The following is a 27,199-nucleotide window of genomic DNA, read 5'->3' on the forward strand; positions in this document are numbered from 1 at the left end:
GTTGGAGATCCGAACACCACATCACATGGAAGTCGCAGTTCTCGACCAAACAGAACTTTAGATGGTGACTGTCCCGTTGAGTTGTGGACTGCTGCTCTATAAGCCATCAAGAAGAGCGGAATATGCTGGTCCCAATCTTTCTGATGCTGATCAACAACCTTTGAGAGATGTTGCTCTATGGTCTTATTAAATCTCTCGACCATGCCATCCGACTGAGGATGAAGCGGCGTTGTTCGGGTCCTCCTAATGCCTAGCAGGTCACAGAGCCTCTGAAAGAGCTTGGACTCAAAGTTTCGTCCCTGATCAGAGTGTAACTCCAACGGCACACCAAATCTACTGAAGACATTTTCGACGAGAATATCAGCGACTGTGCTGGCTTCTTGATTTGGAATCGCAAACACCTCAGGCCATTTGCTAAAGTAATCCATGGCAACAAGAATGTACTTGTTGCCTCTGTTGGTCTCAGGAAAAGGCCCAGCAACGTCTATGGCTAAACGTTCGAACGGCAATCCTACGTTGTACTGCTTCATAGGTCCCCGGGATCTCGTCTGTGGTCCGTGGCTAGCTGCACAAATGGAACATTGTCGACACCATGATTTCACGTCTTGGCAGTAGTTCACCCAGTAAAAACGTTGCCGGATTTTGTCCAAAGTCTTATTTACTCCCAAATGAGCACCAGTCTTTCCATTGTGCATTTCCTCCGGTACGTGGTCGACCCTTCCTCTGGGAACTACCAGCTGCTTCCTTATCTCTTTTCCATCGGCACTCTCCCAAGCTCTTTTTAGCAAGCCGCCTTCAACCACAAGCGAGTCCCACTGAGCCCAAAGTGCTTTGAACGTCAGGCCTTTGCTAGAGATTTCTTGCCATGTTGGTCTTGGCTCGCTTTGTTCCTTTCTCAACAACAATGGGCCTATGTCGCTGTCTTCTAGTTGATCCTTCCTAATCTCATCGGTACTCCATTCATCATTGGTCTTCAGCTGAACCATTCTGATGGACACAACGCCTTCACGTTGTTCCGCTTTCTGGCAATGTTTGCATTCTTCGGCGCAAGGTCTTCTTGATAGAGCATCTGCGTTATTATGCAGCTTTCCGGGTCGATGCTTGATGTTGAAATTATACTGCTGGAGTTTTTCAAGCCATCTTGCTACTTGTCCTTCCGGTTGTTTCATTCCGAGGAGCCACTTGAGTGCCGCATGGTCAGTCCTTATCAAAAATTCCTGTACGTACAAGTACTTGTGAAAGTGATCGACTGATTTTACTATTGCCAGTAGCTCTTTTCTCGTTACACAGTAGTTCCGTTCTGCTTTGGTAAGTTTCCTACTGAAGTATTCTATGACATGTTCTTCTCCGTTTTGGACTTGAGACAATACAGCTCCAATACCAGAATTACTGGCATCTGTGTCTAAAATGAACTTTCCTTTTGGTTGTGGATAACTGAGGATGGGACTGGAGCAAAGTGATGCCTTTAATCTTCTGAACGCCTGATCACATTGGGTATTCCAACAGTAGGGTGTTTTGTCCTCAGTAAGTTGATGTAGCGGAGCTGCGATGTTGGCAAATCCTTCCACAAACCGTCTGTAGTAGGTGGCAAGTCCTAGAAAGCTTCTGAGTTCGTGTTTATCCTTTGGTACTGGCCATTCTCTAATTGCTTGGATCTTCTTGTCGTCCGTCTGGATTCCGTCGACCGTCACCACATGCCCAAGGAATTCGACTTGCTTTTGGAAGAACCAACACTTTTTGGCGTTCAATCGAAGATGGGCACCACCTATTCTAGCAAATACTTCTTGCAAGTTGTCCAGATGTTCTTCAAAAGTTTTTCCCATCACCATGATATCGTCCAGATAAACCAAGCAAGTCTTCCAGTTAAGGCCACGAAGCACAATTTCCATTAGTCTTTCAAACGTAGCAGGAGCATTACAAAGTCCGAAGGGCATCACATTGAATTGGTACAGCCCATTTCCAGCAGAAAAAGCAGTCTTCTCCTTATCTTGCTCCTCAATGCCAACTTGCCAGTACCCACTCTTCAAATCTAAAGTAGAAAACCAACAGGATCCTGCCAAAGTCGTCAGTGTGTCGTCGATACGGGGAAGTGGATAGCTGTCCTTTTTGGTCACGTCATTCAGTTTTCGGTAATCTACACAAAATCTGCTTGATCCATCTTTCTTAGTGACCAGAACAACAGGTGATGACCAAGGGCTGCAGGATTCTTCTATAACTCCGTCGTCAAGCATCCTGTCCACTAATTCCTGCACTTCCTGTTGTTTGGCTATTGGTAGTCTCCTAGGTGGTTGTCGAATCGGTTGTGCATTGCCGGTGTTAATTCGGTGTTTTACAATGGTAGTTTTTCCCATATTGTTCGGTGTTCCAAATATACTACCATGGTCCAAAATCAGTTTCCGAGCCTTCTTCAGTTGTGGTGTTGACAGATGTTTCCAGGTCTTTTCAAGTTCATTTAAGAGCTTGTTTTCCCCCAACTGCTCCTCCTGTTCTGGTAACCCATCGCAATTGGTTATTTTGACTACAGGCTCGAATACCGCAATAATTTCGCCTTTGTTGATTTTTACGTCGTCTGAAAAAATGTTTGCAACTCTTATTGGGACTTCACTTCCTCCATTTACAAGTGATTTCCCAATGAGGCATCTTCCTGGTCGGTCCGGGTTTCGTACAAGTCCAACACAGCTCCCAGAATTCTGCTCCAATTGTCCAATAATTATTTGCTCCGAATTGCCGCTTATTTTTACTGTCTGAGATGCCAAAACATTAATGGGTGACTCACAGCGGTGACTGGTTGACAGGATGAACTCTTCACTTCCAAACCTTAGGATATTTTGTTCGGGATCAAAAGAAAATCCATGTTGACGAATCAGGTCCATTCCCAGAATAAATTCATCTTCAATATCCGCTACTAACACAGTGTGGTAAAACGTAATCCTTCCAAGGCAAATCTTGACTGTTATTTCTCCTAAAACTTTAGCCGATTCTCCAGTCACAGTGCGCAGGAGAATACTTCTTCGTAAAGGCTTAATTTGACTTTTATCCACAAGGTTTGACCGGATCAAAGATACTGCCGCACCGGTATCCAAAGTAAAAGTAACGTTTATCGCATCCACCTTTCCATCTACGTTCAGGCTTCCCATTGATCTACCCAGGCTTCTGATGGAGATAATTCTGGGGGCTTTGTTTTCGCTAGTCAACATTCGCCCCGTAATGTTGACTAGTGGGAGTTTTCCTGGTCCCTCCTGGATGGTTGTACGTCCCTCGTTGGAGAGCGGGACGGTATCCTTACTCGACAATCTCGTTTCATGTGTCCCGTACGTCCGCATCGATAACACTCCACTCTAGTGATCGGGCGTGACCGTTCTAACTGTGTGGACTGGCCATTTGCTAATGCTGCCATTTGTTGCACTATTTGGCCGAACATTGATTTAATTTCATTCATTGGTGTAGCAGCATGATCGGCTGGCGGTTCTCTCTCCTCTTGAATAGTCACGGCCCTGATCCTTGGCTTTAAGTCATTGCACGCAGCTTCAACTTCCAGCGCTCGAACTAGTAATTCGCTGCTGTTGCTTCCTTTGAACATCTTCAGCATTTTCTTTACTTCCAGATCTCGAATCCCATCTACAAAACACTGTGCCACAAGTTCTTCTTGGATTTCATCCGGGACGGCTGGGTAAGCCAGATGCACAAGGCGACGAATTTCGGCCTCAAACTCTTGTAAATTTTCACCAGTTTTCTGCAGTCTTGCCTTTAATTGTGTTTGGTACACTCCTTTCCTATGCTGATCCCCATAACGTCGTTCTAATGCAGCTACTAATGCGTCATAGTTGCTTTGTTGGGCGATAGGCAGAGTCTGTAACAGCTCCAATGCAGGTCCTCGTAATGCCACCACCAGTGCTACAGCCTTTTCCTCGTTACTCCATCTATTTGCATTTGCAGCGGCCTCAAATTGGAGTTGGTACGTTGCCCATGAAGTTTGACCGTCGTATGTGGGAGGCTTGATCTTGTTGAGCCCGTTTCCGGTGATCACTGTAGAGCTGGCTCCTCTGCTGTCAATTTTCTGCTCTAAGTCACGTAACTTTATCTCGACATCATTCTGAATTTTATTAATGTCCTCCCGAACATCGTTCTGAATTTTATTAATGTCCTCCCGAACATCGTCTAATTTTACCTGAACGTCATACTCCATCTTTTTGAGACTATGGGATACATACTCTTGGATTTCTGTTTTGGTCCCCGCTAGACCGTTCAATATTTCTACGTTACGTTTTTCTTGCCGCTCTCTGTCTTCTTCTTTGTCTTGTTGTCGAATTCTTTCTTGTTCTTGTCGAATCCTTTCTTGTTCTTCCTTGTCTTGTTGTCGAATCCTTTCATGTTTTTCCTCTTGTTTTTCAAGCATTGCCATAATAGCTGCAAATTGGGCCTCCATGTTTGCACTTTGACGTCTTGTTACTGGCATAAAATAAATTTAACACACCACTGTTCCGAAAATATCTAGTCCGGTTCTGAACACAAGTCTCTAACCCGAAATTTAGTTCCAATTCACGTCGCACTAAAGTCTGATCGCACTTCTGACACCAATTGTTACGATTTTCCCGTGGGTTCACACAAAGTCAATTTAACTCAACGATTAATAAATTTATTACACCTCAAAACACTCCGTACAATAATTAACACAGCTACTAAAAACACTACTACAATTCCACAATTATTCCGCTATTTAAACTTATCCGCGTTCCCAAATTCACTACTACTGCGGTCGAGACCGCGTCTTTTATATTCGCAAACCACGTTCTAGAATGACCGCGAAACGCTTCGCGGGTTGCCTTGATCATTCAAGAATTTTCCAGGTGCGGCGCTTCCTAACTGTGGCCTACTTTAATACGCGCCCGGCCAGATATTGCGGCGCATCGGTTTCATCCCGAGGCGAGCGCTCGTTAAGAAGTATCGAGCATAGTAGGCCCAGACCGTAACAATATTTTATGTTTTTTTTTTCTACAAACATTCAATAATGATGCATTTTGCGCTTAATACATAAATATGTATTATTATTTTAAGGGGTGTAAATAATGTAACCCTTAAATTTTACATTATTGAATTAACTTACTGCATCGTTTTCTTTCATTAAAAGAAGTAAAGTTTAGATATATTCCTGTTCTTGAATCATCTCTCTCATGTGGTTTGATGTTTTCAAAATGTGACCAGTTGACCATATTTTTTTTTCAATAGCTTATTATGTCTTTTTACTTGGATTATACTTAACGTTTTTTTAATTTTTTACAAATACCAAAAGTTCTTAATTACACAACAAAATTAAAAAAACGTGATAACAAACCCATATAAGTTAATATCTATCTAACTTTATTTGATCCATTTGCCGCAAGGATGGACAATTTAATGAAAACTACACAACAGTGATACAAGATAAAAAAAGAATTGTGTATTTGTTTATAAGTGTCCAAGAAAAGTTATGCCTTGAGCAAATAAACACTTTAACTTTCAATTCTGTACTTGTTTTGATGATTTTTTGGAAACGAAGCATTAGAAAATTAAAAGATCTGTTTTTAAAGACAGATTTGAACTTTTTGCAAAATCTGCTTTTGATTTTTTGACGTGTTATTTTCAAACTAGTCGAATTGTCATACGTTTGGTTGACTTAAAACTTATTCTTTTTATATCAATGTCTGTCTTACCGCAGTACTAGTAGTAGTACATACATACATACATATAAACAATTATTTAACAAAAATGGTGTTACAAAGCTCAAATGTTAAGGTTGTACTATATGTAGTAACCCTCTTTTTTAAATTAAAACGTGCCAATTGCTTATAATTTGACAGACAAAGTTTACAAACATTTTGTTTGAGTGTAAATTGTAAAAAAATAATTAAATAGAATTTATATTTGCAACTGAAAATAAAATGTTTTAATATTTACCCTTTTTACAAACTCGTATTTTTACGACTAAAATAAAACTCCCGTATACCATATACGGTTACAATACTAAAATTAATTTGCCACAACGCAACACAACAAACATAGCACATTGCCACTCGTGTATAAATTCCAAAATGTAGTCGAAAAAGTTATCCAGTGTTGAAATTTATTAATTCTTATTGACGTTTACTAATAATATATTCTATTTGATTTGGAATATGTGCAAAATTGCCAGTCCACCAATTTTGGTATAGTAATACTAGGTCAATAAGGGCAGGAAGGGCGGGCAGTTTCCGTTGGTCTGTGCGATGAAGGCCTGCAATTTTAAGTCCCATTGTTCCCCTTTGGGCTTGTCTGCAAATTAGTGTCCCATAAATATCTATTTAATGACTAGTCGAATCAATTTACTGTCTGTTTATTTCAGTAATGTTTTTTTGCTCATTAGTAAAATGATATTCCGAAAAAAACATATCGCTATGTATGCTTGATGAATGATACGTTATTTTTATAAAACGTAGGCAAACAAATTGAAAATTCGTGGAATGATTGGAAAATACCATAATGGTTTTTTATCATGTATGTGGTTTATGATTATGTACTAGCATTATCCAGCAAATGGCGCAAAATTAAATTTTGTGTTTGTTTTTTGAAGTTGTTACACTTATTGCGGTAGTTTCACCTGCAGCTGTGGTAAACAACAAAATCAAATATTAGCTTTCCAGGGCTCAGGCTGTTATGCTAAACTGCAGTTCACTTGCACAAACTTCAATATTGTCCTTTGCTGTTCCCGATTATCTCGACGTAACTAATTATGCGGGTTTCCCTGTGATGAAGTAACTAGTCAGGGGTAACTTACCTGGAAATTTATAAAATGGCACCGAGTAACAAGCTATACTATCTATGGATGGGTTTGGGTTGACTTGGTCAGGCGAGCACATGCACATCGAATTGAATATACACGAACTGGTATCGCTGTCGTCGGCCGTTACAGTTTTCAATAGAATTAGGTACCATGTCAGCCATATTGTCCCTGAAAATAAAATACAACTGAAGTTAAGGAAATGCCGTACATATGGAAATGTTTGATATGTTTGTGATGCAAATTTTATTCGTAGGAATTTTATAGATTGGAATACGAGCTAGGGTTGTAAAAGCAAATGCGGTTAGATTTATCAGTTCTAATCTTATAATAACATTCGTAGGGTTTGAGAATTCAAATGATGTCGTTTCTCTTACATACTGAATAAGAATGCTTCTAAACTACTTATTCTCAACCACTCAATTAGTATAGTTCTCTTCATTTGGCGAACTACTTTACTTTAAAATAATAAATAAGATAAAATTTCAAAGATAAAAACTGTTTATTGGTCGACAAGGTTTAAATAAAGACATTCAAAAAATAAGAAGTTTTTTTAGATACTAGAAGAAAAAATCCCCAACAACTCGTTCTATGTTATCGACCTAAACATTACACATCATTAAAATCGACTTTAATTAGGCAACAGAAAAATACCTAGGAAATAACTATCATATTTGAGAAGTATGTGTTTCATATTCTTTATTACATTCAGAGCCAAACATGTCTCTGATACGACTCATGTCAGTTTTCTTGAAACTAACGACTACAGCTCGTAATGACATATACAAAAATTAAGTAGTCTTCTATTTTTAAACAATTTCTAAATCACTTATTGTACCAAACAGATTTTGCTTCAATAACTATGAAATAAGTAGATTAAGTAGTAGTAGTCCTTAATTTTGTAGTTTCAAAACTAACCTGCAAACGTTATTGGACGAAATGATAGCAATGATTGCAAAATTCAGATGAACAAAAAATCTGACAGCCTGCTGGCGGTATCAGCAATGAAATGTATGCAATCCCATATCAAAAGAGTAACTAACCACATGCTATTTTGACTGTAGCAGCTATGGCTTATCTAAAATACTCATTCAATATCTCTAATCCCTCAATTTTTTTCCATGTCAGCTCAGATAACGTATTGAGTCAACTAGGCTAGTCGATTATTCTCACGGCTTCGTAGGATGCAGGGCATCAATCACGAGATTTATCTTTCTGGCAACATGAGGGTATTCGAACATTGGCTATTTTGTTATCAGGTCGAGCGAAAGAATCCAGTTTCGACGCTACAGCTTTGTCAACAAGACAAAGGGATCCGATTTTTAATGCTCTTACTGTTATACTTTTGTATCGGTCTAATTATTGTATTGTCTTTGATACTGGTTGAATCGGGAACATTTTTATCTTATTGTCAGTGACAGTTTTTCCACAATTAGGCATCAACCTTTAATTGATTTGTTCGAGCAGAACTTTCGAACCTCAGTGAGTAGAGATAATGACTTTTTTTAAAGAAGTATTTTTTAAACGTTAATTTCTAGTAAAACTGGTAATTGGATTTTCATTCTTTCTATTTTTTAATGCCTAATCGAAAAACTGTGTATGTCTAATCTTACTAATTCAGAATGGTGCAAAGCAAATATCAAGAAAATTAATTTATCTTACTATTTATCTTAAGAAAGGATTATATGCTAATCCTGTAGCAAAATATTTGGATTTCCTTTACGGAAAGTGGTCAGAATGCGGACAATTTAACTAAGAAATTAAGCACTTCTAGTAAGGGGTGACTTCCAGTAGGTTGGTTTTAGAACTTTATTATTTTAGGTCATCTGAGGGACTCGAAGATAATTAGATAGAATAATAACGACCTAAGTGCCACTTGATCGGTTTTAATGAAATAATTAATAATTGATGAGTGGCTCTCGTGGCTATAGTTATGTAATATACAACAGCCAATTTTTTTTGAAATACGTATTAGAATTACATAAAACTGATTAGAATTGTTTTTATTTTAGAAACAAAATCAGTTAATTTCCTTGCTCTATTAAATGTTTGTGTGTTATTCTGGACATTTTGTTCATTGTGACGAAAGTTAAATAGTACAACTTCTCCAAAGCTTTTACGTTTTTACTTGACAATTAAGAAAACTATTAAAGTGGAAAGAAAACTTTGTGTGGTTAATGTTATCAAAAAAACAATTACCATACACGCTCAACTAATTACAAAAGTCTACATACTGTTAGGGTAACGACGTTAAATAACAGGTTTCCGGCAGAAAACTAATTGCGCTAATCAAGGTAACACACGAGCGCCACGCAATTAACCCTCAGACAAATTATTTAACAGATACATACAAACACAATCTGCGATTAAGATAGAGTGGCTCTTTAAGAAACCACTGACAAGTAATCTTTTAGACAGGAAGAATGGGGAAACAATTTATTTTCCCGGTTATATTAGTTTCCTTTTTTTTTTTGCGGCCGCTTTAGTAAACACAAGAGACACTTTATTGGTCCATAAAAGCTCCGTTGATGTCCCTAACTGAGGCGCCAAATGAATTTAATTTTCTTTTATATCACTCGAACTGATATAAATGTTTGCTTTAAAATACTTCTCTACCACATTCTGGGCTGGCATGATGATGTAGTACTGTTACAGCAATATTCTTTGATACTTACGGATGTATAAGTTTACACAAAGCTTGCTAGTTACTTTCATCAACAGAGAATGTTTAAGACACTGAACTCTGTTGTTTGTGTTGGGAGAAGGAAGTAAGTTTATGCGAAGTAGAAAGTTTAGTCAACCTTGAGCGTCTGGCATAATTGCCGTGCACTTTAACCACATATTGCCCTTAAAATGCAAATACAATTTATAATGGGACCTCTTACGCTGGAATAAGCAAATTACATTTAAGTTGAGACTGAAATTAATAACTTCATTTTAATAATTGCCGGGAAGATGTTGCAGATTGCAACTTTAATTAATGTTGTATTTCTTAATGGTACACATATTTGCCAAACAAATATTTCGTTAAGCAACTAAATGAATATTTTTCAGACATCATATTGGTATCATACTGTCGTGCAAATAGCAGGCTATTCTTTTTCTCTTAGTTAACTTGAATTTTATGGAAAAAATTGGGAATTAATTAAAAGTATTCGTCAGTACTGACATGTGAGTCAGTTTCTCCATATGAAATGGCAGACAATCTAACAAACCAACCAGCTGGAAGACCTTGGAACAACTTCAGGCAAGACCAAACAAGAAAAGAAAGACATTTTGATCTCGCTAGAATGACAGGAAAACACTGTACCATCTCGAAGACTTGGAGGAAATCTCAAACGCAAAAATTTTAAAATCAAGTGACATTGACTTGGATTGGTAAAAGTGAAGCGTTAAGTTTAAGCAGGCTCAAATAAAGAAGATCGAAAAGTGACCCTACGTCCGTAAAATTGTCCTTAAATTTTATAAACTTCAAAGACTCAGTGTCTGAGCTTTAGCTTTTATTTATATCAATAGTTAGAGATATTAAAAACAAAAATGTGTGAAAGGTTGTTCAATGGTTTTCTTCCAGTTGCAGTACAGTCTATTTTGCTTAAATTGTTAGAAATTCAAAATATTATTAATAAATAACTAAGTATTAACTTCTTATTTCTCTCTCGTAGTACAGTTTAATTCCTTTCTTTCAAAATAGTTATATTAAAAACAGATAATCTCATGGCGTTTGTTTGTTTTATAATCAGCACTCGTTTTATTATCTGTTTTTTACGTGGCTGCTTGCAATGTTTTCAATCTATAATGCAAACGTTAATGAGCTTCCATGGTGTCCTATTTACGTCTTGTGCTTAAATATGCAGTACGTATGCAATTAAGCAATAGATTAGTGGTATTAGTTTTAAATTGCTTATCAAGAATGACAATAAAATAAATAATGAAATTAATTCCTTTTTAAATGAGTTTTAGTCAGAAAATATTAAGCTTGAAGACTTTTAGTCTGTATAGAGTCAATACTGCTTTCAATAGAAGGTGTGGTGAACCTTAAAAACCCACTCGCGCTTAAAGCTACCTGTGATTCTTGTATTTTATACATCTCAGTTAAGATTAGACTGTGATTCCATATCCGTTCAGCCAGTGGCAATTGCCTACACATCCATTCTCTAAACTGCTAAAGAATAGAAGTAGAAAAAACAATAATTATACTTTACGACTTTAAGTCCAGACAACTGTGGATTAAATAAAAAGCTTGTTAAATATTTAAGTCAAGTTTATCCACAGGTTTTAAAAATAAACACAAAATAAAGTTACTTTTATATGAGAATAAAATGCATTAAACCTAATGCAAACATTCCTTTATAGCCGTCCATTTACCTTGTGCGCAAATAAGAGCGAAGCTCATAAACGCCATTCAGAAAAACTTGATTTCTTTCCAACAACGACTCACAAACCAAGAAACCTATTAGGCTAGTGTTTTTACATCCTCACTTCCTTCTTTATTCTCTCTGGAAAGATAATTGACTTTCCCGAAAAACACACAGATAGAGAAACTTTGAGGTTACTTAGCAAAATATCTACTAAGTTTTTTGTTGGTTTAGCCCTGAGCTTTTATTGAAATTTAGTTAGTTTGCAATGGAGGGTTATTAACGAAAGCTCATTTGCATATAACGTAACGTATCTTGCAGGATAACATGGTCGTCTAATCCGGCCATAAATTGAATACAACGTCCGTAAATTGAAACGTTACAGCTCGTTAATAGGCTAAAAGAAATTTCAATTCGTGTTTCTCTGGACGTAATTCCGCAGAGTTTATTTATGGGAAATGGCATAAAATATTGCGCAAAAACGGTTTTGGAAAATGCAATCGAAAATAGACCAAACTAAACGTTATTTGCATTCGCAATTCGACTTTCCAATAATTCAATAACGTTGTCCATATGTTCCAGAGCTGTTATACGCTCGAACCTATCTCGAACGATACGAATTGATTTATATGTTACATTAGCCGACAGTTTCAAATAGTTTCAGCTTACCAGTAGAAATGTTCCATTATTTCCGTGTTTCCTCGGTTTCAAACTAGTCTTTGGTATTCACTAAATATGTATTCAGATCAATAACACTTAAGCAATAATTAATAAGTCGTTGAAAATATATTGATTAGAAAATTTCTAGGTTGGCAGGAGTGAATCTTACCAAATGTATAAGGTCATAGTTTATTTTCAGGAACAACCGATCATTAAAAAATTTGGCCGGCACAGTAAACCACAATATTCAAAGAAATAAGTCTTTTAATTCAGAAAAAAACATTATAGTAGGTTCAAAAAATATGCTCCAACCGAAATAAAAAGCAGGGCACAGTTTGCAATCCCTTACAGCAACAATAAACCAGTAAAGAAAAAGTTTTGTTTACTAAAAACACCCTCTGCAAGAACAAATATAATTTTTTTTTGATATAATAGAAAAAGTTTATACCATAAAGTTTCCGAGCAACAGGAAGAAAAATGAGCGTTCGTTGGGTGCTAGTAAAGCGTTACAAATCACTATGCTAATTAACGTCTACAGGATCATCATTAGTTAGGTGTAAAATATATTATAAATGTATGACAATTTTGACGTGATACACGTAAAAAAATAATAAAAATTTTGTTTTGTTGTCAGTAACAATATTATTTGGCTTGACAAAAAAATACTCTGGTTTCAGTTATTTAGTTTAAATTTACTAGAAAAAGGTAAAAAAGGAACATATTTGATCGTTGCTTAATGGAGACGAAGAAATTATTAATCAATTTAAACACTAATACTATTAGAGCACTTCAACCTGAAAGCATGTAACTGATTAAATAGTAAAGTATATTAAAAAAGGATAAGTAGGTGTCGATTGAAAAGGTATCTCAACTAGTCGGCCAGTCAAACAATTTTTCAATTCTGAAAGCGATTCTTGGCATTATTGGAACTGTAGAAATGAAAACTTGAGAAACATGTTGCCTAGCAGCGAATATCGATATAAAAACTTTAATTCAGATGGAATGAAGCGTGTAATGCGCCCGGTCAATACAAGATTTCAAATAAAATAGAATCAAATTTTATGAGTTATAATAAAGAACCTTATTCAGAGGTTGATTTATTTTTTTTATTACTAGTCAATTTTAATCTGTTCTTAAAGACGGACGTAATTTGATTTGTTAGAATATCCATTATAATGAATATCTAATAAAGCATGCAATGAAATTAACATGAAATTTGAAAGAGGACCAGATTCAGAATAAATCTTAACCACCTCGAATTTTCCAACAATGTACTCGACTTAGTGTCTGCTGATACACCTTTTGCTAAAATTAATAGTTTTCGACGTAATTGGAATTAACAGGAAAAAAAACCAAATAATAGCTCGTAGATATCGGTAATAAGAGTATACATTTACTGGGTGTAAAGTTTAATTAAATCTGCATTGTAAATTGTAATAGTGTGGAACAGTTAAACTCTGAAATTACTGCACAAGTACTGAAAGGTGAACACGACTTGCTAATGAGATGCTGCGTGACACTCTAGTTCTTTTAAGAACCGAGGGTTAGATTGTGTTTCTTTAATTGGGGTTTTCCTAGCTTTATGTGACCCTTTGACGTTTTGTAGTAGTGTAAATTTTAAATAATACATCTGGTTTCATAAATACTTGGTCGTATATTTATTTTTGCATCTTTTTAGTAAGAAAATTCAACTAAATAGTTTTAGTTAATTAAAATATAGTGGTAAATTTAAAAATACTTATTTTACATCTAAAGGCATTGACCTTAAAGATTAAGGTTGAAAATCAATCAATGTTCTATTACCAACACGAAATCAAGACCCCTAAATAAAATTCCAACAATTAATATCGTGCATGAATGCATTTGCATGATATTATTAAGTATATTGAAACACGAAGGATTTTTTTCCTACAGGATTGTAATATCCGATAAACCTAAAAGCTTATCACCTATTTATAAAAAATTTCATTGGAGTTGGGCGTAAAGTTTCGCAATATATTAAATTCGTCTTTATAATAAAATAGCAAATAAACGAAAATGGAATTTTCCAAATAATTTTGACTGTGTAAATACAAATTTAAGTAAAATAGGTTTTATCTGATATAAAGAGAAAACTTAAGTACTTTTGAATCTAAAGTCGTTTTGTTCACCATTTTTTTACTACTTTTTCTTTTTGAACAACTTTGTCTGGATTAATTGTCATCTAATTTGAGGTATAGCAAAAAAACAAATTTTGATATAAGTTAGCTGATTGGCCGACTATTTTTTTTTAATTCATTATGTGAACTGAGTAAATTGACATGTTGGCTTTGAAACAGGCAGCTAGAAGCAATTTATTTAACATTTGCAAGATAATGAAAATGCTCTGAGCAATTCCCAACAATATGGAGCAAGTCCCCATCGAACACAACAAACCATTAATTACTTAGGGGAGTTTTTTGATGGCAGCTTTATTAATCAAAAAACTGAAGTTATTTGACATTTTAAGTCTCGTAATTTTATGGCTTGTAATTGCAGTTTTACCATGATTCTCACTTTTTCACTGTCACTTTTTTAAGTCTAGAAAGTTGGAAGTTTCAACTGATGAACAATACGACAAATTGTCGTATTGTCTCCGCTTGTTGCTCATCTTACGATCTAATGCTCCAATACTCATTTCATGCAGACAAATTTAATCTTAATCCAAGTAACACGTTCTTCTGAAGTGATATGCCATGTAGTTGTACTGATAAACATATAACCCAGCCACGCAATACCTTTGATGAATATTGGAAAATAGTTGTTCAACAGTGTATTACAGGAGGCTTAAACCATGTTGTTACACACATATCATGCCACACTTTGTTGTTAAATAGACTCCTCAAACTGTGCTGAAAATCACATATTCACGTATCAGATATTAACAGATTTAGTTACATTACAGCGTTATGTGCTACTTAATTAAATATTCTCTCTGAAGCCCTAATATTGCAGTAAATATCCTATGGCTATCGACAATATCCAACATGTAATTGTCAGGGAAGCTATTAATGAGCCAGATTGTTCTCTAATGTCTTCCTGTTAAATTAAATCACGTGTGGTCTAATCTACATAATCGTCAATAGGATTTTCAGATCGATTTTGCAATGAGTGGGAATGTTGCATGCAGAAACCAAAAAAAATATATTGAGTAAAGCTTAATTAAAAATTTTAAGACTAGTTATTTCAAATCCCAGATTTTTAACCGAAACAAAATTATTCATTTTAATAGATATACCTTTAAAAAAACACGGGAATTAAATTTTTTTTTCTATGTTTGACTTTATCATAAATGTTTTATTTTGTTAGTAGGATGCGATGCTCAGAAAAGTTGTTGATATTCAGTATTAAAACTCCAAGCACTTAGATTACCGAGTTTTTTATGTTTTTATTTTAGTTAAAAAAACGACAATAATGCTATTTGCAGATCAAAATCAACCTAATGCAAGTTCAGAAAAATAACTTTTTTACTTGGTGCAAATTCTATATATTTTCTAGACTACATAATACCAGTATGATCTGCATCAGAATATACAAGCTTGGACCTTTTCATTTATTATTAATTATCTAGTTAATCAATTTATGTTATGCACATTGATTGTGTCATACATATTTATATTTTCTTTTTGGTTCTGCTAAGTATCCACATATCATTGGATTTAAATAAAGTAAGTAGCTAAAGCAAGACTCTAGCAAGTTGATTTTTAGTTTTTAGGAATATTGGTTAAAAAAATCACTTTTCTTGAAATAACACAACATAACACGCACTGAATTTCTGAAAATTGCTTTTCTTTTAGAAAATAAATGCAAGCTGTCATAATCTTGTTCACCGTTTGCACGTTTTCAAATATCCCAAGGTAATATCTAGACTTTCAATCTCGCAATCTGTGCATAAAGAATGGCAAACGTCTGGTTGCACTCGCCGTCAAAATAAATCATAAAAGAAATAGGTCTAAATATAAAATTTTCCTCGAAAATGGGTTAAAGAAGCTCATTAAGATTCATGCGAGGGTCTCGGTGTTCAGCCGCATCTCGAATCGCGTGACAAGCCCTGTTTACTCCCATGTTCTCTCAAGATCTACACCTGAACCGGAAGCAAATAGGAACAAGAAATGCATAGAGATGGAGCAAATTTAGTATCTAGTGTTTCTATTTTAGAAACTCTAAGCCCGCTAGTCGCTTTGCATGTTTTAAGAGGCGATATCGAGAGGATAAACTTTATGCATGCATGTTCTATCTTAGAGTATTTGGAACATATTGAACTTTTCAGTTTGGTATTTTGGTAAAAAGCAGGCTATAAAGAAAGACTTTGGAAAAATATTATTTTCCTAATGAAACTAAGAATCAAAAAAATATAATTATCGTAAAACTAGCTAAAAAGGACAATCACCAGTGGTTGATATTGACAAAGCTAATTTCAATTTATTTTATCGATAAACCCTGAGAAGATAGGAAAGCCGCAAGTTGGCACTAAAACAGTTTACTTCCCGAAGACCAAATGTACATTTAATTGGCGGTATATCTGTTTTAGGCGTTATTGCAGCTGTAAAACGTCATCGGGTTCCTTTACAGTTTACCACATAACCGGCAAAATGCCAGAATAGAGTCCTGATTCGGATATGGCCAAAATTGATAGAAGTTTGTAATTTGTTATTCGAAACTTTAAAGCAAATTACTGATGTACATCGGTCTTAACTTTAGTATAGAAGACTATTAGTTCTGATTATTGACACCAGTATTTTCAATTTTGTTGAGATGGTTTGTGAGAGAGAAATTAGACTAATTTACACTACTGTCAATATAAACTAAACACAATTGGGACGATAACAGTTGAAGGAATTCACTCCACCTTGATGATCCTATTACTGGCAATAGTTAATTAGAGGATGTTGACATGTGCCTATCCTGATTTACTTATGCCAAAAGGTGAGAAGCTTCTGATAATGTTGAATTGACAAGTTTGCTAAAAGAGAGCATTTTAACACCAACCACAAATGTCAGATTATTTTCTTATTTAAACTATTTTATTATTATTGTTGGATTTATTTTTATTGACTTTGAAAAAGGATTGATGCCAATCCTCAAAGAGACTTCCCTTCAAATTGGAAATTCTTGTCCGACCCTTTTATTTAGATCTTTCGACAAAATGTCGATTACAAATTCGCAAATAATTCATGGATTTTATTTGATTTGAACTGTTGAAAGGTGGTTTTCTGTCTAATCAATTTCCGGATACGTGCTGAAAATCTATTTTCGTTTAACTTAGGGATTTATTTATAATATTATGTGCTTAACTCAATGAACAGAAAGTACAGTTCAAAGTTAGTCGTAGATAAATCGTTATCTCGGCGGTTAAAAGTAACTTTGACTATAAATGTCTAGAAACTGGTTAACTTGGTAAAAGACCACAATTTACCCAGATAGGTAATTGTTTCAGATTTACGAAGTAAAAGAATAACAGCTGCTATTTAAAATGTATCTTTAGCTAAACTTTAAAACAAAACTTTAAGGGTAGTTACGTACAACCATGCTTTGCAATTTTAATAGTGCTGACAGCATTGTAGTTTTTGATATGTGTGTTATTACTTATGTTAGGATTAATAGCAAAATAACGACTTTAACTTGTGTATAATAGACTGGTTTTATTTCACTAATTAACAAAGAAAATCGTAGAAAAAACGATGAACGAAACGCTCTCTACGCAGTCTATTAGTAATCTGTCTCATCGTCCGGCGACAAGCACTGGAAACGTTATGGTGGGTTCACAGTGGTCTCGCACAAGAAAACAATAGTCAAAAGTATTTTTAACATAAATAAGTGCTATTAAACATGCCCCCCAACTTGAAGTCACTAGGCTTCAAACACATAAGGTATACACACAAGGTTTATCCTTCTGGAAGAGGACATATTTTTTGAAAACCGCGTTTAATTTCACCGCTGGCGGTCTTTATGGTAGCAACTCTTGGAACGCCGTCTTTTCCGGGGTGAATCTGGATAATTCGGCCAAGCTTCCAGTGTGCTGGTGACAGGTTATCTTCTTTTATAACCACTAGGGTGTTCTCCTTTAGGTTGCTTTGGTTGGTTTTCCATTTCGTCCGGGTTTGAAGCTCCGAAACAAACTCCTTACTCCACCTTTTCCAAAAATGGAGCTTCATGTACTGGATGTGCTGATACAATGATAACCTGTTTTGTGGGATCGTACTGACATCATATTCTGGCACTGAGGTGAGAGATTTACCGACGAGGAAATGTGCTGGGGTTAAAGGGACAAGATCGTCTGGATCAGAGGATAAAGGGGAGAGAGGTCGTGAATTGAGTACCGATTCCACCTGTACCAGTAATGTATACAAACCCTCGAAGGTAAGTAGGGTGTCACCTATAACTCTTTTAAGGTGATGCTTTGTGCTACGGACCCCTGCCTCCCACAAACCCCCGAAGTGAGGTGAGTATGGTGGAATAAACTTCCAAGTAATATTGACACTAGCAGCATACTCCTCTATGTAATTTTTATTTTTCGTAATAAATTTACCTAACTCTTGCAACTCAGAATTGGCTGCAACGAAATTTTTGCCATTATCTGAGAATATTTTGGAGGGGCAACCGCGGCGGCTTGAAAATCTACGTAAAGCCATTATGAATGCGTCTTTGGATAAATCCGATACCAATTCCAAATGAATGGCTTTGGTGACGAAGCACACGAATAAGCATATGTAGGACTTGGTTGTGCGCCCCGACCGACCAATTTTTTCCTTCGTTAATATGGGACCTGCATAGTCCAAGCCTACCACATCAAAAGGCTGCCTGGGATTTAACCGCTCACTCGGCAATTCGCCCATAATTGGTTTTGAAATGTGGGTTTTATATCTATAACATGTTGTACAGCTTTTAGTTACTTGTTTGCACTGATTTCTACCGTTTATTGGCCAAAAGGCATTACGAATATTTGCCAATAACTGCTGAGAACCACAGTGTAGTAACCTCAGATGCTCAGTGTTAAGAATCAATTTTGTAAAATTGTCTTTTTCTGGTAAAATTGCAGGGTGCTTTTTTTGATAATTAAAATTAGATTCGCGAATTCGACCGCCTACACGCAACAGTCCTGCAATATCTAGAAATGGGTTTAGATTTAAAATTTTACTGTCTCTGGGAATGGGCTTATTATTTTCAAGACTTGTGATTTCCTTCAAAAAGTGTTTCCTTTGACAAATTTTAAGAAGAACTTGTAATGCATTGTTAAGTTCACCTAAGGTAAGTATACCGGTCTCACGTTCACTTTTTAACTTTTTAACACTGTTTTTCCATCTTAAAATATAGGCAACCACTCTTTTTAGTTTATGCAATGATGAAAATCGCTCAAGTAAGGAAAAGTCAACAGTCTGATGAAAAACAAAAGTACAATCATTTTTTCGTATATCAGGTAAGTCTTTTGCAGAAATACTAGAGCTTTTCGGCCATTTAGAGATGTCCGACAATAGGAATACTGGACCTGACCACCAGATAGACAAGTTCTGTAAGTCACTAGGACGAATACCGCGCGATAAAACGTCTGCAGGATTACTACTAGTAGGTACGTAATTCCAGCGGTAGGTCGACGTAAGCTGTTGAATTTGAGAAACACGGTTGCTCACAAAAGACTGTAATCTACTCGGTTCCGTTTTTAACCATCCTAGCACTACTGTGGAGTCAGACCATAGAAATATTTCATGGAATTTTAATCGCATAGATTTAACTACCTGATCTGTTAATTTGGACAAAATAAAAGCGGCACATAGCTCTAGTCTCGGCATAGTAATAGTTTTAAGAGGACAAACTTTTGATTTTGCGCAAAGTAATTTTACAACGACCTTACCATCCTTGTCAATAGACCGGACGTATAAACAGCCACCGTAGGCCTTTTCCGATGCATCGGAAAACCCATGCAATTCGATTCGCGTTGGATTGCTGCATATCACGTGTCTGGGAATTTCTAGAGTATTTAGCAAAGGTAATTCATCTCGCAAAATAGTCCAAGCAGTGTGCATATATAACGGAAGGCTTTCGTCCCACGACAACTTCTCCAACCAGAGTTTTTGTAAAAGTATTTTCCCTACAATTATGCTTGGACTTAGAAGCCCTAAAGGGTCAAAAATTTGAGAGATTCTAGACAAAATTTCACGCTTTGATACAGGCTCATTTGAATGTTGGGTACTTATTTCGTACATTAGTTTATCAAAAGAAGGATTCCAAACTAACCCTAGAGTTTTAGAATTTTCATTTTCGCTCAAATTCACAATTTTAACATTATCGTCACTACCCGGTATCTTTTCTAAAACTTCCTTGCTGTTTGACACAAATTTTCTCAAATTAAAGCAACCTTGCTGCAAAATATTCGATATGCCATTGCATATGCGCAGCACCTCTTGCGCAGTCTCGCTACCCGTCAGTACATCATCAACGTAAAAATCGGACCTAATTATTGCAGCAAGCTCCGGAAATTTTTGTTCGTTCAATGCCGCTAGATCAAATAGGCACCGAATTGCTAAATATGACCCAGCCGTGGTCCCATAAGTTACCGTTTGTAATTCATATGTCTCAAGAGGCTCATCAGGATTATTTCTCCAAACTATACGCTGCAAAGGTAAGTATTCTTCAGAGATATTAACATTCCTATACATCTTTTCGATGTCCGCGGTAACAACAATAGAATGCTGACGAAATCTTATAAGAATTGAGAAAAGATTTTCCTGTAAAATGGGACCGTTCATTAGTAAATGATTAAGAGAATAACCGGATGTGCTTGGGGCACTCGCATCAAAAACTGTGCGCAGTTTAGTAGTTAAACTATTTTCGCGCAGCACACCGTGATGAGGAAGGTAATACGCGACTTGTTTTGAATTTAAATCAGGAATGATTTTCTTCATATGCCCTAACTCTAAATACTCCTTCATAAAGTTGCAATACAACTCTTTAAATTTATTGTCCTTTTGGAGCCTATTTTTCTCTAAATTAAGAAATCTGTTTTTAGCCTGAGTATAAGAATCACCTAACTTATTTACAGAATCCTTTAGAGGAAGAGCAACTACAAACCTACCGTTTGGTAATCTTCTAACATTTTCGGTAAAATGATTTTCACACGACAGTTCTTCCGGTGATAATGCTTTAGTAATATTACACTCCTCAATTTCCCAAAATCGAGACAATTGTGAATTAATGTCAGCTTCAAAATTTCTAGTAAAGTTACAGAAAACTGATTTTAATTTTGAACTTTCCAAAGGCCCAGAGACAATCCATCCTAACCTAGTTTTTTGCATAACCGGTTTGTTGTTACCTAGAACATGCTGACCGTTACAAATGAGACGCCAAAACAAGTCAGCTCCAATAATCATGTCTATTTTCCCTGGCAAGTAGAAAGTAGGATCAGCCAGTTTTAAATTGACCGGTATATCTAACGAACTAACCTCTAATTTTACGTTTGGTAAGTTCTCGGTAATTTCGGGCAAAACAAAACAAGCAATATTTTCTGAGAAATTATAATGTAGGGATTCTATTAAAATATTACACTTAAAATCGACTGTACAAATCATTTGATTTAACCCTTTAACTTTTATGTAAGTTTTTTCAACAGGCAAACACAATTTATCACACAAAGACTTTGAAATAAAGCTCGATTGAGCCCCGCAATCAAGTAATATACGAACAGTGTGCTGCTTTTTATTGATATCAAAAACACTAACAAAAGCTGTTGACAACAAAACATCGTGATTTACAACACCTGCTGAAAAAACATTTGTGCCAGTACCCACTGGCGGAATATGTGATGTATCTTTTTGTGGAGGCGCAACGTTGCCAGATGGGGTAATATTTTCTATGTTAGGGGAATCCGAGGGGGAACTGTTGCTATTAGTTCCGTTTTCCGCGTGCAGCAAAGTATGATGCTTCCTGTGACATTTTCTGCATGTAGAATTACGACACACTTTTGAATAGTGTCCGAAGCGCAAACAGTTTACGCACAGTTTTAATGCCATTGCTTTTTTAGACCTATCATCAATAGATAAACGCAAAAATTCTGAACAGCTTTGAATGTAATGAGGACCTTTGCAACATTGACACACTGGAGTATTTACATTCTTTTTTACGTCACCTTCGGTCGCAAGAAATCCACGAGTAGTATTAGATTTACGTTTATCTATTTGTCCATCCGTGTGTTTTTGGTAAATATTTTGCTCTAAAGACTCAAGTAACTCCGCTCTACCCTTTAGAAAAACTTTAAACTCCTCAAAAGTTGGAACCGAATTTTTAAGAGTTTTTATTTTTTCCCATTCAAATTTGGATGACTTATCTAATTTTTCTGCCGACAGTGCAATTATAAGTACGTCCCAGTTATCTGTCGGTTGCCCCAACTGTTTCAGAGCCCTTAAGTTTTTCATGAGAGTATCTAATAAACCTCTTAGTTCCGTCGAAGAGTCTCTTTTAACTACGTCAATACTCAACAACGCTTTGATGTGGTAGTCTATTAATAAACGAGGGCAATTGTATCTTTCGGTTATGCACTTCCAAGCTGTGCCGTAATTTTGAGCACTAAACTCCATGGTTTTTATAATATCCGCAGGCGGCCCCTCCAGTGAGGCCCTCAAATAATGAAACTTCTGGATGGCGCTTAAATTTTCATTATTGTGTATGAGAGATTCATACGTGTCGCGATACTCGAGCCAATCAAGATTTTTACCACAAAATGTCGGTAATGAAATTTTAGGCAATTGAATCGAGTTACTAAGATTGTCATGCTCACTAGCAGCAGTTATATCACTCGGAACACGACTACGGCAGGACACAGATGGACTACCATTCTTATTTAGTTTTGATAACAACTCTTTTGCAATACTTAATTGGTTGTAATATTGTTCCTCAAAAGCTTCTCTCTCTACGTCCTCAGTTTTTAGCAGTTCATCTATGTTCTCCGCAGTAATGCTGCATTCAATTTCTGTTTGTACATTGCTATACTCATCTATAATTGTTTCAAATTTCTCACATCTTTCCTTGAGATTTACAGCACTTACTTCAGAAATATCTTCAGTATTTTGGTCTAAAAACCCAGCAAGAAATTTAGAAAAAATAGTAACTTTGCTTTTAAGAGCCCTTCTTTTACGCTTTAATTCCTCTGTGTTTGCCATTTTAAAAGAATTATAGGTGAATTACAAAGCATAAACACACCCCACAGTAATTTAAAGAAATAATATACAGGACAATGCAATTAAAGTGTAATATTGAATATTTATTTACACTTTTCACAGCTAAAAAATCAAAAAATCTCTTCGAGAGCATGTAATACACCACCAAACAAATGGTAGCAGTAAACTATTCTGATTACGCCACAATCGTAATGTAAACCAAACAACGGAATAGAAAATGGGAAATTATAAAAGGAATTCTCTCACCCGCTTCACACTGTTGTCCCACTGGCCCGCTGTTTGTTCTCTGTTGTCCTTAGCAACTATCGATCGGTCGCATCGACGAGCAGCATTCGTCATCGACCGACGAGCCGACGGAAGGCGTAATGGCGGCACACACAACCGGCTTTGGACTTGACTTCGATGTAATATTTCACTATTATCCGGCTCGAAGGACCAAATTTATGTTATTACTTATGTTAGGATTAATAGCAAAATAACGACTTTAACTTGTGTATAATAGACTGGTTTTATTTCACTAATTAACAAAGAAAATCGTAGAAAAAACGATGAACGAAACGCTCTCTACGCAGTCTATTAGTAATCTGTCTCATCGTCCGGCGACAAGCACTGGAAACGTTATGGTGGGTTCACAGTGGTCTCGCACAAGAAAACAATAGTCAAAAGTATTTTTAACATAAATAAGTGCTATTAAACAATGTGCAACCGTAAATATCTCGACAACTGTTAGGTTAAATATAGCACATGATACATGAAAACACATAATCTTTGATTTAAAAATGAAAAGAAAAATAAAGGTTAAACAAAAAATAAAAATTGACTTTGTTAAAGCGTTTAAAAAAAAATTTAAAAAGTATTTTCCAATTTGCACGACCTCACCGTAATATTTTGTTTTAATGAACAAAAATTCTAGAAAGTTTAATTTTCAAAAATATCAAGCCCGCTAAATTTGAATAATTACTAAAACTTTTCGAATTACCTTTACTGTAGAAATACCAAATCATTTGTTTTGACACAGAATACGTTTTGAAACTGTAAAATTGTTTTTTCCACGACTTATAATTCTCTCAAAAAGCCAACTAAAGTACTGAGTGCAGAAAATTTAAATTTTCCATCCATCTAGTTGCAAGATGTGTACTACACCTTGATCATGAGAGCTGGACGTGAATATAATTAATTTGAGAGACTCAGGTAAAGGAATTTCCAAAAAAGCAGTGTTATACGTTTTACAATTTTCCTGAAAACGGAAATAGATAATCCAATTTGAAACTCGGACCAGATACAACTTTTTCCAATTATTGTCTAATTTTCCAGATCTTCAATAATAATAAGAAATTTAGCAGTTTTGGCACATGTTTGCGAGACACTAGATTTTCTTCAAGTCAGTTTTATTAAAGTTGGAGTTTCCTTTTAAACTATTTGCTTTAATATTCTTATTTTATATTCCAAAAGCAAAAAAGGTGTTCCAGTTTGGCGAGGATATTAAAGTAATATGTAAAGAAAAACTTCTATAGAATTTTGGATTAGGCTCCAACCTTTTGGAGCCTACTTGCTTTCAATTTGTTTCGTATTAGTTTTATTCGGACCAAACTGAGTCAGTAATTTTAAAGGCCCTTTGATGTTATGGTAAATGGTTCCGCTGTAAAAATGGGTTTTTAGTTTTTGATATATTTTGAATACTTATACTTTCAATATTTTTTAATTAATTATTCAAAATTCGAGCTTTGACTGCATTTCTTTAGAAATAAAATAATTTTATTAATTTTTGCGATATTATTTTGCACTAATTTTACGGATTTTTTATGTAACCTGCTTGTTATACCTACACATATGAAAAGTTAGAAATCTTTTGTAATAATCTCCAGTAATTTACACTGATTTTCAATAATATTAGCACCACAGTTAAATAATAATTTTCACAAATTTATTTAAAAATATATCAAAAACTGCGAAATCCTCCTCGAAACCTTTTTGCACACTACCTGGCCTCGTCTCAAATGAAATCTGCTGCACACCAATTAAAAGCTGTTTAATACTTTTCCGTATCGTTTCAAGTACCCTCGTTCACCCAGCAAAATCTTATTAAAGTGTCAGTACATACACCTGAAACAAGCTTCTAATAAAAGAACCCACATTTCATCTGTCTGACAACATCGCATTAAATCACGGCAGGTTTAGAATCTCCTATAACGGAAACGATTGGATTCTAAAGAAGGTTTCTGCCAATAAAATACTTTACCAGAAAGAAAAATTCCACGGTTAGAGCAGAAATTAATTCGGCGGTGGAGCTTTGATAGAATTGTAATAGAGTTCCTATTTGAGCCAACTAATTCTTTTCCGTTGGCAAATCGACCGTGCCGTTGAATTCATTCGTATTTCCCGCGACTTTTAATCAGGAACTGAAAATTATCGATAATTAGGTGGCAAAGTTTTTAGTTCTAAATTAAGTTCCGGTCGCTTTCGTTTGAAACTACTGTATTCTCAGCAACACGCATCAACTACTGCTACTTAATCAAGAAACGAGTTTATTGTATACAACAATCTAATCCATAATTCTTTTATAAAACGCACATAAAGGAACTGATTAATATCTTAACAAGGTTTTGTAGGAGTGGATTTCATTTATCATTCATGGCAAGGCCTGTCAAAACGAAGTTTTTTTTAACAAAGGCTCGGCTTTATTAAAAGCGCTAATGATTTTGGGTTCTTTCCATATTTTAATTATTCCAGTCGATAGAGGTGTTTTAGTTTTTGGATAGTTTTTTACAGGCAACCTTTTAACTAGCTCAGTTTACGTTGAATTCATATTAAAAAAAATGTGTATCATACTCATAAAGATTGTGAGTACAGTGAACACTACCCTCTCAATTAAATTTTACAAGCTTTTTATAGGGCAGTGGCCTGGATGTTCAATGATATTTAGCGCAAACTTTAATTTAAGTAATCTACTCACAGTCACTCATTTTTAAAAACTTCCTGATCATGTCACCAACACCACAACACTACAATACGAGATAGTAATCTCACTACATTTTCACTAAACGTGTCACTAGCAAAAATGATAATTACGCGAACTTCTGCGTGAAAGTTCGAGAATAGCTCGCGTTACGCTGAACGAGGAGTTCGGAGCGCACTGCGAACTTTAAACTTCTAAAGCACCGATTTTGGACGGCAGGTGAAGTATGGCACAAATGAGCTTGCGCTACGAATCATTAGGGGTGTAACGAGTGAAGTAGTGTCTTAGGACTCAGTGAGTAGGAGTTATTTTGATAAAAGCATTCAGCGAAGATGGTAATGAGAAACAAAGTATAAGCATCAGAAAGGAACGTTTTTCTCATTTGTTTAAATTAGCTAATGGACATATAAGAACGAATATTTCAGGAAATTTTGTGACTTGAATAAAAATTTGATAAAACTTAGTTTTAGTAGAGGCGGTAACTGAATGTTTGCTGACAGTGTCCTTTGAATTCAAACTGATTTCTGTGAAAGACCGTATCACACATTCTGTTTTCTGAGGAGGTTCTTGCCATTTTTCGAATAATATACTTGGATTAAAACATTTTGATGTTTTTACTGCTATATCAAAGCTAACCAAAGTAGATCTCTTTGGTTTAAGTATCTATAATAGTTTTACAAAGCAGAAAGGAACGTGTAACACACCAATAAGCCATTAATACTAACGTAATTCATTATTGACAAGAATTAAAAGACAGTTTATATCATTTTCACAGATTTTAGTTCAACAAAGTCGTATTCAGATCAAATTATATACCTACTTAACTAGGTTAAAAAATCAATTTTACTCCTGAATATTTTACATATAAATAACGAAAAGTATTTAAACGCTTCATTGTTAAAAGAGAAAATAGCAAATACATGTTGGTCTATTATATTCACATAATATTGAGCAAATATATGTACTAGCTATGAATGTTATAGAGATTTATTATTATTTGATATTACTGCTGCGATGGGAATTTAGACAGAGCTATTTAAAACGCTGCTAATTATAATTAATTGAAAAAGCATATTCAGGTGAATGCGATTGTTCAATTGATCGAAACGCTCTAAATTGCCCAAAACAGCAAAGCAGATTTAAATGGACGAATGTCTAAAACAGAAAGCTGTTCTAATTAACATAAAAGCAAAGTTAAACAACATTCATTCCACTTTCTCATCTGTACCGATAGGAGTCTTAATTGGGG

General features: G+C 35.4%; 1 protein-coding gene across 2 annotated transcripts in view; it reads right to left on the reverse strand.

Annotated features, from left to right (window-relative positions):
- Positions 1-26,117, reverse strand: part of LOC145727941 (uncharacterized) — a 50,104-nt gene extending 23,987 nt beyond the window's left edge. For both annotated transcript variants that reach the window (XM_081977806.1, XM_081977805.1), the window contains exons 1-2: positions 25,948-26,117; positions 6,791-6,964 (exon numbers count right to left, since the gene is read on the reverse strand). In XM_081977806.1, coding sequence (XP_081833932.1) covers positions 6,791-6,964; positions 25,948-25,978 — 205 coding nt within the window. In that variant the 5' untranslated portion in view covers positions 25,979-26,117. The remainder of the gene's footprint in view (positions 1-6,790; positions 6,965-25,947) is intronic.
- Positions 26,118-27,199: the final 1,082 nt, after the last annotated feature.

This window comes from Ips typographus, linkage group LG4 (genome assembly GCF_016097725.1).
Source record: "Ips typographus isolate SLU linkage group LG4, UJ_Ityp_2.0, whole genome shotgun sequence".
NCBI lineage: Eukaryota > Metazoa > Arthropoda > Insecta > Coleoptera > Curculionidae > Ips > Ips typographus.